The following is an 18,934-nucleotide window of genomic DNA, read 5'->3' on the forward strand; positions in this document are numbered from 1 at the left end:
TGAAAGTTGCTGTTCAAATTGAACTTGTAAGGGTCTTTGGGTGACAGATCTAATGGAAAAATAGGGGGTCTTCGGTTGACAGAGCATGTGTTCGTAAAAAAATATGGGGTCTTTGGGTGACAGTGACGCTGGAAAAAGGGGGTCTTAACAGCCCTACATACGCGTCACCTCCAAAGTTGGAGTGCCCCCCGTTACGCTGGCTTAACAAATTTAACCCACCGCCATTCCTGGGGATAGTGGCAACCATAAAGGGGTGAATTGGGCAGTCATAACACCAGTTTGGTGCAGAGTGGACCCAGTAATGGCCTAATGAATTCTGACCATCACATGGCTCGTTCGATTCGTCTGTATCTCCGACCACGGCTAATCTCAGGAGAATACATTATACTGATCATTTGCATTATATTCTAATTAAATCCCTCTTAGTGATCCATTCTATTTTAGCTGGGGTAACCAGGCTTCTGCTAGTTCCCCGGGCTAGTTCATTATAGAGAATTTGTAACCAAATGTATAGTATTCTAAAATAGTTTAACAGATATAACCATACCTTTTAATTTTTGTATAGTGGGTCCACGAGGGACGAGAGAATGTAAGGGCGACCTTGTGTCTGCACCACAATGGCAAGATGTTGTTATCAATGAATGCTTCGGTGATGATAGTGAAGAAATCAACACAGTGCTCGCAGAAATATCTCAGGTAAACAATTCTGGCAGCCATTTCAAATAATGACAGCTGACAGTTGTAAACTAAAATAAATTTACATAGGTCTGCTCTTACCAGTCCCAATTATTGTCTGTTTCATGTTATCGTTCTAGAATACAGTAACGAAGGATAACGTGACGCAGGTGTCTTCTGACTTGGCCGAAGCAACAAATAACACGGGTGAAATCAATGCAACCGGTTTGGAGGCAGTTGCACTGGCTTTAGAAAGTATCACCAACGTAGAGTCGCCATCCCCCGAGGTAAGTGATAAACGAAGGGTAATGACTTAAATGGCTACAAACCTCATTTATTCGTAGAAATACAATCATAATGAAGTTCAAATTCTCTAAAGACACTACAAGAGATAACTATATAGTACTTATTTTAATTTTTAAAAGACGATAGGCCATATTGACTAAAATTGTTTATAACCAACCTCTGAAGCTCGTAGAGTCGTCGATCTGTGATGGTATTCCTCTAATTATACTGATCATAAAAACATTAATGGTAATCTCTGTAGCCCAAGATAAGTGTCTCGCCCAGCGCGAGTGCAGTGTCCATGCAACCGGGCCAAGACGCTTCCACATCATATTTATTATAAACCATAAATGGTAGCCAGGGACTTGCAGCTAAGAGGCGCATTCCCTATACATACCACAATACGCCGTCTTATCCCCCAAGTTCTCTTATGTGTAACCAAGACAGTGAGCTAGTTCTTTGCCCAAGAGAATTTCAAGTTGGCTCAATTCATGGAGCCGAGAAACCGAGCTTGAAATAAAAAGGCATGATTGGAAAACATGGTTGTACAATGTAGGTCGGTGATAATTTATGTAGGCCTACTAATAAACTTCTTGTTATAAAAAAGTGTACCATAGCTTTAATGTTATTCTATATATGTATACTATGATCAGCTCTTAATAGGCGGGAATTATTCGTTTTTTGTTACTGCGCAAGTCAATAAAGTTCCAAATTACGCCGCGCGTAAATTCACAAAAGCATGTGTCATTCACGCAATATGCAAAGCGCAGTTCGCGTAGGTGCTGCGCCCAGCTGTGTGTGTATGCCATTCTACATGTACAGGGTGTCCCAGAATGATCTGTACCGGGAAAGATGGAATTTTTTAGGTATGAAGGGCATGTTGAAGGGTCATATTGTTTTGCATTTTAAGTTTTACATATATTTAGCTTTTTCAGATTTTTTAGATTTTAAAATTGGACGTTTCTAGTAGAAGTTATAGAAGATTGCGTAAAATGGTGAATTCTAAGTTTTGACAACGCAACCTATTTTGAAAATCTGTAACATTACTAACCGTTCAGCACAAAGTTATTTGGAAAAAGTTATGCAGGTATTTTAGTTGTGCCCTGTTCATATTTCCACTAAATAGCCGATATCTATTTATTATTTATGACGTTACGAAGCAATCATTATATGGAATTAAGGATTTGTGGCCTAATCCCATTCTCTCTTTGGCGGTAGTTTTAAATATAGTTATTGTGGTGTGAGGTCCATGTCATTTGAAATGCTTGCAGAGATCGAACTGGTTGTGGTACAGAAAAGACGGCTCTTCAATTTACTGTACAACAGCGTAGATTTCTTTCAAAAACTTACTGGCAAACCGGCAGCTATGTTGAGATGCAAAGAAGATTCATTAGACGATAGTGTATAAGGTAAAGAAGTTTGACGAGCACGGAACTGTCAGGCAGAGTGAAGCTTCAGGTGCTCGTAAGACTGTAAGAACTAGAGTGAACATTCGGGCGAACATTGCAGCTTTCCGGCAAGCTTTAAGGCGCAACCCCAACAGTAGTTGTCGTCGAAATGTTGTGCCAAACATCCCACGTTCTTCATTTAATCGTATCGTGCCATTTTTCAAAAATATGCGAGTCGTTTTTCATTGATTTTACATTATTGCATGCCACGCCAAAACAAATAAAGGTAGTGTGCTGAAATTAACAGAATAGGTAGGAGACATGTCCAACATTATAATGCTGGTATCGAAAATAGATACACTACCCGTCTTCTATTTTTAGTTATTTTTGCAAACACGGTACAAATCATTCTGGGACACCCTGTATATCAATCCACAATGTTATGAGTCCCGCCTATTATGAGCTGATCAGAGTATAACACAACATACATGAAGTAAGAAACAGGTTTCGATGGTGTACGTAGGTCTGTTTTGTGTATATGTAGGCCCCACCCCATATTGGATTTTTTTAAACACTTCAACATGTACATGTAATATATATAATGGTAATGAAAAGTAAACCCAAAGTTATACTAAAGTAATTTACAAACATGTATGTAATTTCAATGTGCACTAATTTGGACATCAATTCAACACAATTTGAAAAGGGCATTCCGTGATCCACACTTTGTACAGAAATATTCAGATTTTTATCATTTTTATACCACTGGAAAACTCTGGCAGAACTGTTTCTGTATAAAATAATTCTTGCCGATTAATTCGTTTAGCAGGCATATTGTCAACCTTGTTCGCCAAATTACAACACAGCAAGTGGCATATGGGGCATACACATAGAGGCTGTATCAAAATGATACCAGTACTCATCAATTTTGATGTTGATTGATAAGCGTACATGCTTATTTTATTCTTGCAAACAAACAATCTGATCAACTGAAGTTGTGAGATTTAAGCTTTTGCTCCTGGATATCTACTGACAAATGTCATAAAAAGTGGATGCTATAGGATTGTGAAATACTCCTTTAACATATTATGTCACATTTAGTGATGTAGGCCTATGCACTTGAATGTTACCCATGAAAATAAAAAGTAAAGGTTAAGTTGTACATGTTAACGATCTAAATAATACAATTTAAATATTACACCACTTTATCACCAATGCATCATTTTTACAAAAAAAAATAATTTAAGCCCTTAGCTCCAATGTGCTCTGTTCTATTTCAGATGCCATTTTACCCAAAATGGTTTAAACTTGATAAATTTGTGTTTGTGGGATATTTCAATCTGTTGGCGTTGACGATGCTGCTGGATATAAATTTGTATCTGCGGAATATTCCCATTTCTGTTGGTCTTGATTCTTGAAGATGATGCTGTGGAAGGCTGTTGTGTAGAGTGTGAATGAGATGACTACTGTGTATATAGTGTGGATGAGATGACCACTGTGAACTTCTGGCAAATCCAGAACAATCAGAACACCTTACTTATCTCTCATTGCAAATTTAAGAAGTTCATGGACATTTGGTAACTTGGTATAATTGACCATGCAGGCTGACCTAGCTAGCTGACTTTGTCCATAAAACAAAATCTGTTCATGGACACTTTGTAACTTGTTATTAAACTTCAACTTCCAGACCACTACACTATCAATCTGTCAACACTCATAATATTGAAACTGATTATCATTCCCAGGTAACAAAACCCTCCACTATGGGCTACAGAACACAGTCTTATAAATAATTTCATGTGGAATGAGGCTAATATCCTATCCCCACCTCAAACTAGAAATCTCACTGCTGCATATATTTATGAACTATGTCATGAGGAGTGAGGTTATTTTAGGAGCTGGCAGTAGTCTGCATTAGTGCATTTCTATTACTGAGATACCATGCATTATTCTACAAAATATTTTTAGTGATTACAAAGCAAGAGCATTTGCAAAAGAAGCTCGACTTGGAGCTACTTAGGTTCAAGGGTCAAATTTTATTTCAAGGTCTAAACTGAATGTATACACCTATCCGACTTCGCCATTACTGCGGTGTCCCCGATGTAAAACTGCGGTGTCCCGAGGTCGGGGGTTCTATCCATTATTTATTGTGTGCTATACAGAATTGTACCCGGTTATTGTACACAACAGTGATATTCAATACACAATCATGAGTATTGAATTACGAATTAAATCTCCCGCTCTGGTACATCTGTGTTGCCGTCAATAGAGGGCCAAATACAGTAAACGCTTCTCGGATTGGTGTATATATTCACTCAGGTGTACCTGAGCGAAAAAACAACCCTAACATACGTCATCGTTCAGTTGGTCGCGCACATGCGTATTGACAATGCGAGACTTAGTTTAGGCTTTTTGGAAAAGGCTTTTTGGAATTACCGAACTTTTCCGAAGGAAATATGGCTATTATTGACATTTTTGTTTTTATCATTATGAAGCATATTATTTTCTCTCAATTATTACCATAGGTTACTACTTCCGTAATTGAAACAATAGACAATATTCTCAACATTGAAGAAGAAGTATTTGAGGCCGCTGTTGATCAAAATGCTCCTACCCGCATCTTGCGATCCTTAGAGGACCAGTTGACTACTCTCCAAAAACAAGGAACAAATTTCACAGTTAGCAGGACAAATATTGACGTCAAAGCTGTACAGATTCCACAAACTAACATACAAAACGGAATTGGATTTGCTAATATACGAAGTTCAGACAGTGCGGTTGGAAATACTGAAATATTCGGCGATCCTGAAGATATACCAGTCGATGAGTCGGATACGTCTATTGCATTGCCACCGGAAGTTATCTCAAGGTTCAGATCAGAAGGTATTGAAATATTTACGTTCTATTTGATTTGATTTGAATATCATATTTCCGTTCTCCGCTATAATAGGATAATAATGTCGTATAAATTTGTATCAGATTATATATTTACTTTTAAAGACTTGAGAGTACTTATAACCTTCCTGTCCTATTCCACATTGTAGTCCTGTGTGTATATGACCCTTGATAAATGATTGCGCATGAATGTTGTCATAATTATCCAAAACAGATACTTACTTAACTCCTTGAATAAGTTCATCAGGATTGTTAGATATCAATTATTGGTAAATTATGCTTAACAAATCCACTTGATTACTCACGTTTTTAGACGGTTCATCTTCCTACGGAAGACTTCATCAGTAATGTGATGAACCAGCAACACTCCTACTCTCATCTCCAGAGGGTGTAGTTCTTTGTAATAGCTGGTCATAATATGATTGAGTGAGTATGTCCCTTCAGAAGTAAGGGCATGGTAGTGATACCCTATGTCCAAGGTGTGTCTGAAAGACTGCAACGTGTGTTTAAAAAGCATAACATCCAGACAGCGATGAGACCACACAAAATACGCTGAAACAAAACCTTGTACACCCCGAAGACAAAATAGAAGCCACCAAACCTTGCGATTGTGTTTATGAAATACCATGCAAAAGAAGTCGTACATTGGGGAAAGGCAGACCTTTCGGGGTAAGACTGAAAGAACATTTAAAAGAATCTGAAAAGTTAACAGAGAGGAAATTCACGCGCGCTGTTCGAAAGGAGTCGGTCGATGAAATTAACAAGTCCGCCATCACAGACCATGTTTCACAACAAAACCATGTCATTGGTTGTGATGGAGCCAAAGACTCATGTAAGCAAACCAGATGGATTAGAGCAGCAATGTGGATCAGAAAACGGGGGGCCAACGTTATCAACCGCGATGAAGGGACATACTCACTCTATCATGTATATGACCAGCTAGTATTATAAAGGACTATACACCCTCTGGAGATGAGAGTAGGAGTGTTGCTGGTTCATCACATTACTGATGAAGTCTTCCGTAGGAAGATGAAACGTCTAAAAACGTGAGTAATCAAGTGGATTTGTTAAGCATAATTTACCAATAATAGATACTTACTTAAAATGCTTAGTGTACACGAATTCGACCAGTAAAGAGGATATCTTTTGTCTTCGTTTTACAGTGAATAAAACTGCACATGTGCCAGCTACCTTCATTCTGTATCAAAACAGCAAGTTATTCCAATCTAGGCGACTTGAGAAGGAGTCTACGAATGAAATAGTGAGATTGGTTGGAACTCGTGTCATATCTGCTACAATTGAAGGACTCCAAGTATATGACCTCGCTCCAGATCAACCAGTAACATCGACATATCTTCATAAACAGGTATTTCAACGTTAATTATGAGTGGTCCCTTACTATGGTGCATTATTCAAATAAGCTGCTCCACTTCATCGAGGTTGCGAAGTAGAGAACACTTCTATTTACTTAATAAAGTTTATAAAAAATATGTGATAAGTAGTTGGGTTGCGACCAATGAGGTAGAAAGGATAGAGTGCCCTGCTCGCCGAATCTGTGAAGCAGGTTTGGGTCCCGGTTTGGGTGCTGTATAGATCACAAAGTTGAACAAATCATGTATTAAAACGCATTAAATTTCCCAGTATACCATTGTCTTTATCAAAAATTGCTGAATTATAAAGGCAAACACGCCTGAATCTGGTATTTCATCAGTGTTGCCACGCTAAACAACTCTACCACTTTACGAAATTTCGCCTTCAGTCGCCGTTCCTGTAGCGCTGCATGGCAACGGGCGAATGAACTAGATTTAGGAGCGTGCTTGCCTTTATTATTCAGCAATTTTTGATAAAAAATGGTACACAGTAAAGTTGAATATGCTAAAACAAGTAATTTATTTAATTTTATTAATCCATACATGCTAGAGTAAATTCAGTTTCCATTTTAGTTGTATTTGATGCTGCTTTTGTTATGGCTTATTCAGTGTGTGATTGTCAATGAAACGGCAACGTACCAGCTCGAGCTCAGCGATCTATGTTTTTCTACGTCATTGGTTGCAACATACAGTAATGAATGCTAGCCTGCTTATTGGTTTGAATGGATCATGTGACATGTGTACAGGGTCTAATGATACTCATACACAATGATGACGTTATAGAGAGCTTCCGCTAGTGGAAAGTTATTACAACCACATAGAAATCGGTCACTTCATATTCTTAACAAACGTTCCAAATTATTTTCCGAAATGTCACAATAAAAATAACACCGCAAAACAACTACTGCAAGCATCATCATCTAGCAATAACAACTTTATGTCTCAAATAATCTGTTACCACTTGCAGGCTGAAGATGAAAATACAACATTGGATAATTTTCAATGCGCATTTTGGGATTTTGATCTGGAAAATGGTCAAGGAGACTGGTCCAATGAAGGCTGCAGACGCGTGGAAACTGCTGAATCTGATAGAAGTATATGTCATTGTGACCACCTCACAAGTTTTGCTGTACTAATCGTAAGTTGGTCATTTTTAATTATTCAATTTGTTAGATGTTGACTTTCTGAATCGCCGGTGTTGACTACAAAAAAAAAAACCTTGTAAATTAAAATAACCATATTAGGAATCGCCATGTAAAATTCATTAAAAATGAGTACAAACAAGCCGAGTATTGGTTCAGTAGTTCTTAAGAAAGCTCTTGCTATTTTTAGAAAATATCTCAAAACTTGGACTGTTTATGTTGAAGTCTATGGCTAGCACGCAGGGCATTAGTTATCGCGCTTGAATGGAGTAAGAGTTCACACTTACTCCATCATAATCCAACAGATATCCTACATGATGAAGAGTCAGTTTGCAGTACTCGCCTCCAATAAATAGTATTACATTGATTTATTGAACTAATTATTCGATGGGTTCTAATGTTTAATTAGGTCACTTGGTGCGTCTTTGGCTCTTGTATTTGACCATAGAATTTGACTGACAAAGGGGCGAGTGTAATGCGGGCAGTGTTAACCTTTTCTTGTTTGAAACCTTCCCTTCCCTAATTGTAACATTGACACAATATAATAGGACACATGCTGGAACCGTAAGCAACTTCTAAATCATTTAACTATTATGTTAGCCCTTTTTTTTAAAACTAGTAACAATTCTTCACTCGTTTGGTTTGTTTCAGGATGTTCACGGTCAAAAGTATTCGGCTCTCATCCTTGATGTCTTCAGTACTATCGGGTGTGGCGTCAGTATAGCAGCTTTAATCATTACACTCATTACATACTTAGCCATCAAGTAAGTATCCTTTTACAAAAAATAAAAAATAAACTAAAATACGGATAAATACTTTCTTCTTAGGTTGTATTATTAATAATCAATCAATTTCGAATATTATAGTTGTTAAAATACAAATATCATATCAAATAGGCATATACTATAATTAAAATGCACTACATTGATACAAATAAAAATTATTTTTATTTTTCCTAGGACTCTGCGGACAAAAATACCAAAGCAAATTTTAATTTGCCTGTCATTCACTCTTCTGTGTTTGTACATCGTGTTTCTGGCGGGAGTGGACCGCACAGACTCGTATGCAGGGTGCATAGTGGTAGCAGCATTGTTACATTATTTAACTCTGTCATCGGTTACCTGGATGGGAGTCGAAGCTGTTAATTTGTACTTGCTAGTTGTCAAAGTATTTAACGCAGATGTTTCACATTTTATGTTGAAGGCATCTCTTGCTGCCTGGGGTAAGAAAATTGCATTATATTTCTTTTACCATTCCATATACTCGTATATTCTGCCATAAAATTGATCATAGAAGTAGAAGACTATGATTTTGTCTATTGACTCCATATTCATTTTGAAACCACACACCCCAGGTGTGGTAGAGATCATGCTTCCATAGGGGGTGTGTTGATTTCAACTGGAATAACCCATTTACTGGAATTACCGTTGTTTGGCGCTACATGCGAGGAGGAAATAAATCATCGATCATGAAATTCCATGTAGAATTCCATTTGACTTCTACAGATATCTAGACATTTGACGGCTGGCAAATATTAATCTCATGTATTTCATTTTGTCCTCATACAGGTGCTCCTCTCATTCCTGTTATCCTGGTGTTTGCCATCGACACATCACAGTATGTCAACGAACACCAGTAAGTATTTATATCTAGCCATGCTTTGTACACCAAAGGTAATCGCACATGATAATAAACAGGGGGTAACGGTTAGTCTGTCCTCCAAAATACGACATCCCAAGAGAGATATTGGCACTGGAGATACTGTAAAAATATTGCCATATAATTGTTACAAATCATCTGTATGTTTTATTTCAAATGCAATATTTTTGGCGAAAAAGCATTAATTCTTAATAATACCATAAACTTAAGAAATACAGACTACCCGTTAGAAAAGTGCCAGCATCACCCTTTATAATCGTTCCATAAATTGCGTCAGACGAAAAAGCTACACCTCGTAAACGCGAAGACACGCTCTATCGCGTATACGCGAAGACACGCAACGCTGGCGTGATTGTTAAAATACAGCATACAAAATACGGGGACTGTGGCTGTTTGTATGTTTCACGAACTGTATTTAGACTGTATCTCTTTAGTTTACTAGTGGATGAAAATAACCCGGGAAAAACACGGGGGGGAACAGTGACATGATCGACGGGAAATAAATTAATAAACATAATTTTTCACCAGATTCGCCGTCGCAAATAATAAAGGAGACAATCAGAATAAGTGATACCGCCCGGGAATCGAACCCAGGACCTCAGTTTTCAAGATACTAACCCTATTTGAAAATATTAGCATTAACATGGATCTGATATAATAAAGCTTGCTTTTTTTCTTGCTTGACGATTATACGAAAAACAATCTTGGTGACTGCTTTATATAAGATTTACGATGAGTCATCCGTCATTTAAAAAAATGCGCGTCTTTATACGCCCAAACGACTTAAGCTAATCGTATAACCATCATTTGTGCTCATTTTAGTGATAACATTTTTTTACCCCAGCACCTTCCCCGGGGGTAGGAGTGACCATTAAAAATGACCATAGAGGGGAAGGGGCTTGGTGAGGCCCACCATAGGTTTCTACAGTAAAATCCAAGAGATATTGACTTTTTACTTGTTTGTTAGTTTGAAATCGTTTCCTTTTACATTTATGAGAAAATTCGTTGACAAACGCATGTTCGTAGAATTTTTAGCCGAAAATTAGTTTTACCCGTACTTTTGTACACAGCCAGAATTTCTAAATTTTGAATGGGTGCACTCACATTATGGCGTCATAGCCACTTATGTTGGGTAGGTTTGTACTTATATATTTATATCACTGGATAGAGGAGACCCATAGATATACATTAGTACCAAATAAAACGGTAAAGGACGTTTTAATTGAAATTAGGGGGTGCACCCCCATTCTTCGTCCACGTTACAAAATTTTAAGTCAATAATTCTAGGGTTGAGAAAAGTTTTAATTACAGTTAATCTAAGAATTATCATATAAACGTTAATGTTTAATTATTCTATTTCATGTTGTCACAGTTGTTTCATGCAGCCGAGCTATGCCTTCTACTTCGCCGATCTCCTTATCATATTTTTGATCCTCATATTCAATTGTGTGATGTTCGTGATGATAATTTATAAGCTTACCTGTGGTCGCAAGAATATTGGCAGATCAAGCAGTGGAGACAAAAGACAAGCTGTTACCCGAGCTATTACAGCAGTGGCTATTACAGCTATACTAGGACTAACATGGATCTTTGGTTTTCTTACCATCATTGAAAACCGCGCGTCTAGTCTGGCCTTTCAAGTTCTATTTTGTATCTTCAATTCGCTGCAAGGGTTCTTCATCTTTTTACTGTTCTGTGTGCGTCCAGAGGAAATCCGCGATGAGTGGAAAAAGTGGCTTGCATGTGGTAAACCTGGCAGAGGAAACGAATTTTCTTCAACTGGACGTGCTGGACATTATAAAGCTACAAGCAGTGATGCTCCCAAGTCTACGGCATCTAGTAACCTGACATCATCCAAACAGCCAGAGAGTGTAGAACTTCTTTCAAAACCTGACACCCAGAAATCACAAATAGAACCATCTTCCGTTTCACAAACAAAACCGAATGAAATGAAGGAGACAGAAAGTGAAAACCTACTTTCTAAATCTCAGGACAGCAAATCAAGTGAAAACTTGGCAAATGATAAATAATAAGTCTGGAATATATCCGAATATGTACAGAAATTTGAAACGGTAATAGATAAAGCATTATCCGTCTTACTTCCACCTCGAAGTAAATTTGATTAATTTAATGATATGTATTTAAAGTGTATGTAGCTTGGAGGAAAAACCGATTTCGATTGTAGAGATATGGGAGTGCAGTTTGCACATTCGGTTTGAGACACCAGACGTGTACACAAGACGTGTACTCAGGCGTGATAAAGGTGATTGTTTCAAATGTGGTGTCATTGTAAAGGGGAATAAAGTAGCTAGAATATGTCACAAATATTCTGAGATATAGATGCTTTCCAAACTTTCGTTGAGGAGTTTATTAACCAAAAGCCATGCCTCAAAGTGTCTTAATTAGTACGATATTAATTAATTTAATTATGTCGTATTTCAAAACCTTGAAATGTCTGTATCACATAACGACGTATTTGCCGATCATTTATACTGCGCATGCCTAGTATGTCGTATCTGCAATTTGAAGAATTTGCCGATTCACATAGTGACGTATTTGCGCGACGTATTTGCGCGACTTTGTCATTTCACGGTAAAATTGCTGTTTTATCCTTTTTACATAGTGACGTATTTGCGCAACTGTTTCACATAGTGACGTATTTGCATGACGTATTTTATTTAATATTGATTTTTGCAGAAAAGGGTATGCTCTGATAGTGATAAGTGAGATGATAAGATTATGCAGCAAATGAAAATCGCTCAATTTTCAAATTCAATTTTCTCGAAATGCGTATTTTGCAAATACGTCAGTTTGTGATACTGTCGACGATATGCTAAAACACAGGTTTTATATTTGGGTTCCCTAAAATCTTGCATGTGAAAAGGGGGGGTCAAGCTATTTTTGGCATGTCGAAACACATTCATATATGCAAAATTTTCTGCTCCCTGCGCTCGCATTATATTATAAAACAGTTCAAGGTTTTTTTGGCACGTCAAAAGGAGGGGGGCAAAGATTTTATCTCGTCAAAAGGGGGGGGGGCGGCATAGATTTTTTGGCATGGCTAAAGGGGGGCACAAGCGGTTTTGGCAGACCATTTTGAGAACCACCCCGGAGGTACACATAATTATTGCACAGCCCCTTAGGTGCAAGTTGGGACATGTGTAAATATTACAAATATACAAAAAAATCAGGTTTGAAAAAAAAATTAACCAATGTCATATTATTAGATCGTACAATATGACTTTAATATTATATGAGCTAAATATTATATTAACCTCTCGTGAAGTACAAGAGTGGCTCTAATGCTCCCAAAGGTCTTTCTATGAAGTATACACTGGGTTCTGAATTGTCTGAAGCAGGAGCTATTCCAAAAATAGATGCACGCCCCTATAGAGGAATTCGGATCCAGTCGTAATTGTTTGAAATTCAAACTTTTAAAGTGTCCATAGGTGGAAAAAAATCCAGTAAAAATATAAGCTTAAAAAGTTACCTTTTCAGAGTCTGAGTTGAGCAAAGACGTAGCTTGCGACGCCATCACGGCGTCTTCATTCAGCGTAGTGATTACACTCCTCCGGTCACCTGACCACCCGCTGGGTGGTCAAGTGGCAGCAGATTGTCATAGATGGCGGGCAGGTCGTATCCGGCATCCCTGTTGAGTGTAGGTCTTTGGGTCTTGATCTCTAAGGCTTCTCTGATCTTTCGGTTCCAGAAGTGGTCCTCCCTACCGATAACTTCAACATTGTCCAAACTGATGTCGTGCTGGTGATTTGATTTGTGTTCACCAACCGCTGTCAGAGGAGCAGTGGTTCTAGTGTGTTCTTTAACCCTAGTGGCTAGGGCTCTTGCTGTCTCTCCAACATAGGTGTCCGTGCACTCGGGACAGCTGATTTTATATATCACTCCACATTTATTGGCGTCCGGGGTTTTGTCCTTGGGATGGACAAGAAAGGATCTTAATCACTACGCTGAATGAAGACGCCGTGATGGCGTCGCAAGCTACGTCTTTGCTCAACTCAGACTCTGAAAAGGTAACTTTTTAAGCTTATGTCAATACAACAATATGACAGAGTCCAACATGCTGCCAGTAAAAATAGTTCAAAAAATCGGTAATCCTCCATTTGAGAGCTCATTTCTGGCAATTCTGTGATTTTTCATTAATTTAATTGCATTTCCAAACTTTTTCCAGCAACATTGGCAACTGGAGTTGCAGTCGTTTGCAGAAAGCAAACTTGGAAATCCAGACATTTCTTTTATTAAAAAGCTACTTCTCCATGTGCGCTTATTTTCTGGAATAGCCCCAATGATCTCTAACGTGTGAATTTTTATGTGTTTGTTGCTTTGTTTGCTTTGCATTAGGCTTTATTAAGATACAATATATCTCCAGCTTTTCTCCGGCTAATTAACAATCACACTTTAATATTACACCAAAGCGAGCATCTACCACTGTTATAGTGATTTTATATGTCCGTATTATGGTATGAAATGCAAGAACGCTCTCGGGCTTTCTTTACATACTCTTCCCCCAATGATGTTAGCCTTCCATTTTAGCTAAAGACTTCCTCGTCATCACCATTATCATCTATGTGAGGCTAAAATGAAAACGGACATAAAAGTTGAATTAGAAAAGTTTTCTCTCAGCAAATTGTAACTTTATGCAAATTGTGTATAATTGATATTTACCGTTGTCATACGGTTTAAAAGAGGGTAAAATATTGTGTCAATAGCACATTTTCTCAACTGATAGTACATACGTCAATTATAATTAATGTCACTGACAGATTTGTTTTAACCAAAGAGTACCGACTCACTCAAAAGTTTGTTTTGTCGATCATGGAGGACAAATAGTTTACTTCCGGCATTTTTCGGCAATAGCCCGAAATCAAACGATAGATAGTGAGCGTTACAAAGCTCTGTGCACTCAGCACTTTATAGTGCGCATTTTTGGGACAACGCGTTATGGCGGAGTCGAAACTCATTGTTTCAATCTCAATGGTATCATTGTAAAGTGGAAATGTATTAACTTTTCTTCTTTCAATTGAACATCTTAATCAGTCCATCAACCAAATAAACACATTCCGAAAGCTTTTATGCTTTGAATAAATGTTTAACTTTCTTCATCGCCATATCATGTTGGTCTATTTTATTTTTGTTAAATTACTGTTACCATGGTTACGTACGATTTTTTTGCATACAAATGGGTGTACAGCCGCACAGTTGAAGTCATTCCACTTTCCATTGGTTCGCATCACGACGCATAATTCTTCAGCGAAAAAATATTCATAGCTGGGCTGCCCAGAATCCCAGTTTGTATAACCTGCGTAGATTCCACCTATCCAGACATAGGCACCTTCATATCTGCCCTCTTCAGGATGTCTACTGAGTCCAATCCAAGCCTAAATGGGTAGATGTGGGCTTAAGTTGACTTAAAATTCTCGAGACATACATTCATACACCAAATATAAAGTTATTAGACAAAATTATGAATATAAATTGTATTTTTAAACTACTAATTTTTGTACAAACCAGACATTTTTCTGCCGAAATTTTGGTATATCTTTGTTTTAATTTTGACCAGCTAATGGCGAACCATTCACCTTTATCCACCATCATATCTAATAGTGTTACTCCATAAAGTCAACATTGATTCAAATAGGACTATGAGTGGTAAAGTAAGATATTCTTGCACGACATAAGGATAGGGTGTGCATGTAATATTTCAACTTATTTCGTGTAAGGTGTAAGCGTAACCAGGGATAGAAAACTTAATGCTAGTTTCATACTCTCTGCCACTTGCCGCTGAGCGGCGTGGCGCTTCATGATGCCGCTTGCACATTTCTGCAAGCGGAGCGGCACGCCGCTCAGCTGCGGCGACATGACTATGAAAGCCAATGTTGACATTCAGCATCGCCAAAAATCATATAATTTTCTCAAACGTCAGAGCGGCATCGCTCCCGAGTTGACTTGAATAGACCATTTCATATCAAGATCGGAAAAGTTCGGAAAACCGCGATATTTATTTAGTAAGCTAGGGGGTCAAATTGTACCCAAACTGGCAGACAAGAAATGTCATGAATTACGACACCCTTTTGCGCGAAAATACAGCTTATTAAGCCAATTTGAACATGGGTTCATCGCGAGAAATATTTTCCTAGCATATTGAGCTAACACCTCAGCTACTTGGTTTTTCACAATAAGATACTAATGGAAAGAAATGGATAATGTCGGTAATTTTTCGTCAGTTAAATTTTTTTCCAGAACGTGTTTGTTTACGTTCATCACCTCTTCCATAGTCAGTCTCTTACACAACGCTACAACCACACGCTTAATTGGACGTTGAGTATCATTGGCAAAAGTACCTCTCTCGTCCCTAAATTGACAATCGAAAGTTCATCGTAGTTATGATGCCTGTTACACATTGGAACATCGCACTGTACATGATGCTGAAGAGGTACTTTTATGCGTGCGCGACCGGCGCGCGGCTGGGGAAATTATTTCATGCTTCGGGTTTTATCGGAATTACTCAGTATGAAAAGGTCTTTTGAACTCATAGCAATGATGCTGCTTGGGAAAGCGGTGGGTGACCGCTGGTCACCGCAGTGAAGCAAAATCATCATCAGGAAAGTATGAAACCAGCATTGACATTTACCTGATTACCACCGGCGCGACGTTTGACAAAATCGTTCTCGCCTGACGAAAAAATCCGTACTAGCTTGGCACCCTGGTCCACGCAATATTCCTTAGCAGCATTAAAGGTTTTTCGGGACGATACGTATCTATAGCAGTAGTTCCCTTCGTCAAAAGCCGACCACCCAGTTGGGCAAGCTATGAAAAATAGTCACTCGGTAATTAATGACTGGGATTAATACACTGTTACTACAGATACCACTAATACGGCTACTAGGCCTACTACTACTTAGCCTCTTTCCCGGGGCCTCTTTTAGAAAAAACAATTTAAACGAAATATCCCGACCGACCGACCTTTTTGTCGTCTGAAGTCACATTTACTACTTTTGAGGAAAATGAAAAACTATCTGCTCTGCCTAAGTCACTTGCTGATGACTTTCGCAATAATTCTGTTGATTTAGTGCGTGAATTATGAATTTTTACCGAAAGTGGCAAAACAACCCGAAAAGTCACTAGCTTGACTTACGCAGGTATGCTGATTTAGATACACCACATAGAGTGTGTGACAGGTACCAGAGAGTAGATACCTCCTATGTAACATGTTATATGTGATGTACAAAAACCTGAATATCATAAAGATCAGTATTCGTTTGTGCATATGAACTGCACATTTACGTTGCTAAATATTACTCATTATATATAATGACAAATATTGGTATTATGACAATACGGTATATACATTGTATATAAAACGACTAATAGATCCTACTATCATGGCGTCAGGTCAATGTTCATCATACCCCGTATGTTTCTTAAAATTCATTCATATTTGAGACAAATTGCTGTGCCAATTTTATTGGTGCACAGGTGGATCCGCGTTTTTTTTAATTTTCATTTCCTTTTAACGAAAGAATTAAGGTTTTCCACTGCACGGGGGCCACAAGGGTGATACTAATTTTAATGCTATATTTTCAAAACGAATACGTGTTCCCGGTTGGCTCTATAGCGATTTCACAGAAAAGGTATTTCTAGTGCAATGCAGCGTCGGACTCTAGCTGAGAGCGTAGCCTAAGTCATTCCGGACTCCAAAAGGGCTCTCCATACACAAATGAACAAACACAAGGGAGGGTAGTCTCCTCCGTGACCAGCTTGATTTCGATGGAGCGGAACGAAATAGGCTGCGGAGGAGACGGGTCATTTGGATATGCAAATGAGGTAGTGTCGCTGCCCTGCAGGTACCTCATGATTAAGAGCTGATTTAGGACAAAAATCTAAATTGGTCAGAAATTACTTTTTATAAAAAGAATGCCAATTATTTTATAAGCGTGACGATATTTAAAACTACATCCTGAAAGGTTATACCGTGAAATTCATATTATACCGTAAAATGTCCCTAATGGCGCATATATAAGACCTGCTACGACGAAATGAGCGTAAGGTTGCAAGTTGGTAGTTTTTATGAAACATCCCGGCTGACTGAGTTGATGTTCTTGTTTGCCGCGCACCTGTACAAGCAAATATTTTGTCCTTCGAGAATGGCCTATTGTGCCCCCATTTATAAAGGACAGGCAGACATACTATTGGCTTGCAGGTGCGTCGAACAAAGAACAACAACGCAATAGCCAGGATACAGCGTCATCATCCCGATATCTTCGTGTCAGAAACTGCCATGATAGTAGGGGTGAATCCAACAGTTCTTCAACAGCCACGCATGGCGAGTTTGGTCCGCCATTGGATAGTTCATTTTGTTTTCAACTACCTTACACAACTTACCACATCTATCCGTGTTGCACCTTTCGTCCTCATAATGTGACCCGATGCAAGAGTACCCACCCAAGCAAGATCTGGTCCTCTTGCGGCTGCCGCCGCCGCACGATTCACTGCAAGAATCCCATGAACTCCACGATGACCAATGGGCTAAAATCAATCAACAGATTTTAAAAGGATATTCAGAGATGCATTTTTATATTTTTGGCCCACAGAATCTTTGAGCCAAAATTTGACCTTTAAATTGTCCTTTTTTTTTAAATTAGTCAAGAACGATATATATCCTAAATTTGACACTTTGTAAAGTTCAATGTCCTTTTACTCAAGATCCTCAACCTGAATTTTATTTATACTTTAACAGTGCCATGTGGAAGAGAAATATTGAAAAACTTTAACATGTTTTACCGTGTATAAATAATTATGTAATAATTAAAATAATAAGGCTTGGGACTGGAGGTATTTTGAGAGAAAGTACAGCAAATGGTTTGGTTTTCTTTTGAACGTATAATGAACCTTACTGCGATTATAAACAAGGCACCCGAAATGATAATTGAGTTTTAAAAAAGTTTGTTGAATGACATGAAATTTTATCATCGAACAATTAAGGTCAATACGCCCTGGTATCTGAAATGCATCAGATCAAAATATCCATGAAAAACAGAGCTTTTTTTCAGTGATAATCACTTACGGCAAATTTGCGTGTTACAGTTCCTTTCTTCGTTAGTCGATCCTTGGCACGAGGGACCCCCGATGCAATATCTAGATCTGGATTCTCTTCCACCACCACATGACCTTGAACAAGAACTCCAAGACCTCCAATCACTCCAATGTGCTTATTTAAATAAAGTATATATCAGTTTAATATATTACACTTTCCGAATAGGCATTCTTATTTGAGGCCTTAAGATGAAGATGTTCTCAACCATATCTGTTGATAGTATTGTTATCAGTTTACCATACAATCATTGAAGATCATGAATCAATACGTTGCAGTGTCTTTTGATACAAAGAGACAATTAGATCGAAGGCATTTTCAATAACCTGTGCATTCTCTTTCGTTGCAAGCCATCAAACATTTTTTTAAATGTTTGATGGCTTGTACATTAAAATGTATTAAAATAAAGTCTGC

The 18,934-nt window shown here is 38.1% G+C and overlaps 2 protein-coding genes across 3 annotated transcripts in view; one reads left to right on the forward strand and one right to left on the reverse strand.

The window, feature by feature from the left end:
- Positions 1-12,441, forward strand: part of LOC140148049 (uncharacterized) — a 46,624-nt gene extending 34,183 nt beyond the window's left edge. Inside the window, exons 14-22 of the mRNA XM_072169887.1 lie at positions 566-696; positions 816-962; positions 4,874-5,231; positions 6,407-6,609; positions 7,581-7,751; positions 8,407-8,519; positions 8,715-8,977; positions 9,324-9,390; positions 10,787-12,441. Of these exons, the coding sequence (XP_072025988.1) occupies positions 566-696; positions 816-962; positions 4,874-5,231; positions 6,407-6,609; positions 7,581-7,751; positions 8,407-8,519; positions 8,715-8,977; positions 9,324-9,390; positions 10,787-11,444 (2,111 nt within the window). The 3' untranslated portion in view covers positions 11,445-12,441. The remainder of the gene's footprint in view (positions 1-565; positions 697-815; positions 963-4,873; positions 5,232-6,406; positions 6,610-7,580; positions 7,752-8,406; positions 8,520-8,714; positions 8,978-9,323; positions 9,391-10,786) is intronic.
- A 2,093-nt stretch (positions 12,442-14,534) lies between these two features.
- LOC140148050 (uncharacterized) overlaps positions 14,535-18,934 on the reverse strand; it is a 45,145-nt gene continuing 40,745 nt past the window's right edge. For both annotated transcript variants that reach the window (XM_072169890.1, XM_072169889.1), the window contains 4 exons: positions 18,494-18,637; positions 17,812-17,955; positions 16,061-16,236; positions 14,535-14,807 (listed from right to left, as the gene is read on the reverse strand). In XM_072169890.1, coding sequence (XP_072025991.1) covers positions 14,550-14,807; positions 16,061-16,236; positions 17,812-17,955; positions 18,494-18,637 — 722 coding nt within the window. In that variant the 3' untranslated portion in view covers positions 14,535-14,549. The remainder of the gene's footprint in view (positions 14,808-16,060; positions 16,237-17,811; positions 17,956-18,493; positions 18,638-18,934) is intronic.

Source organism: Amphiura filiformis, chromosome 3, assembly GCF_039555335.1.
Source record: "Amphiura filiformis chromosome 3, Afil_fr2py, whole genome shotgun sequence".
In the NCBI taxonomy this organism is placed as follows: Eukaryota; Metazoa; Echinodermata; class Ophiuroidea; order Amphilepidida; family Amphiuridae; genus Amphiura; species Amphiura filiformis.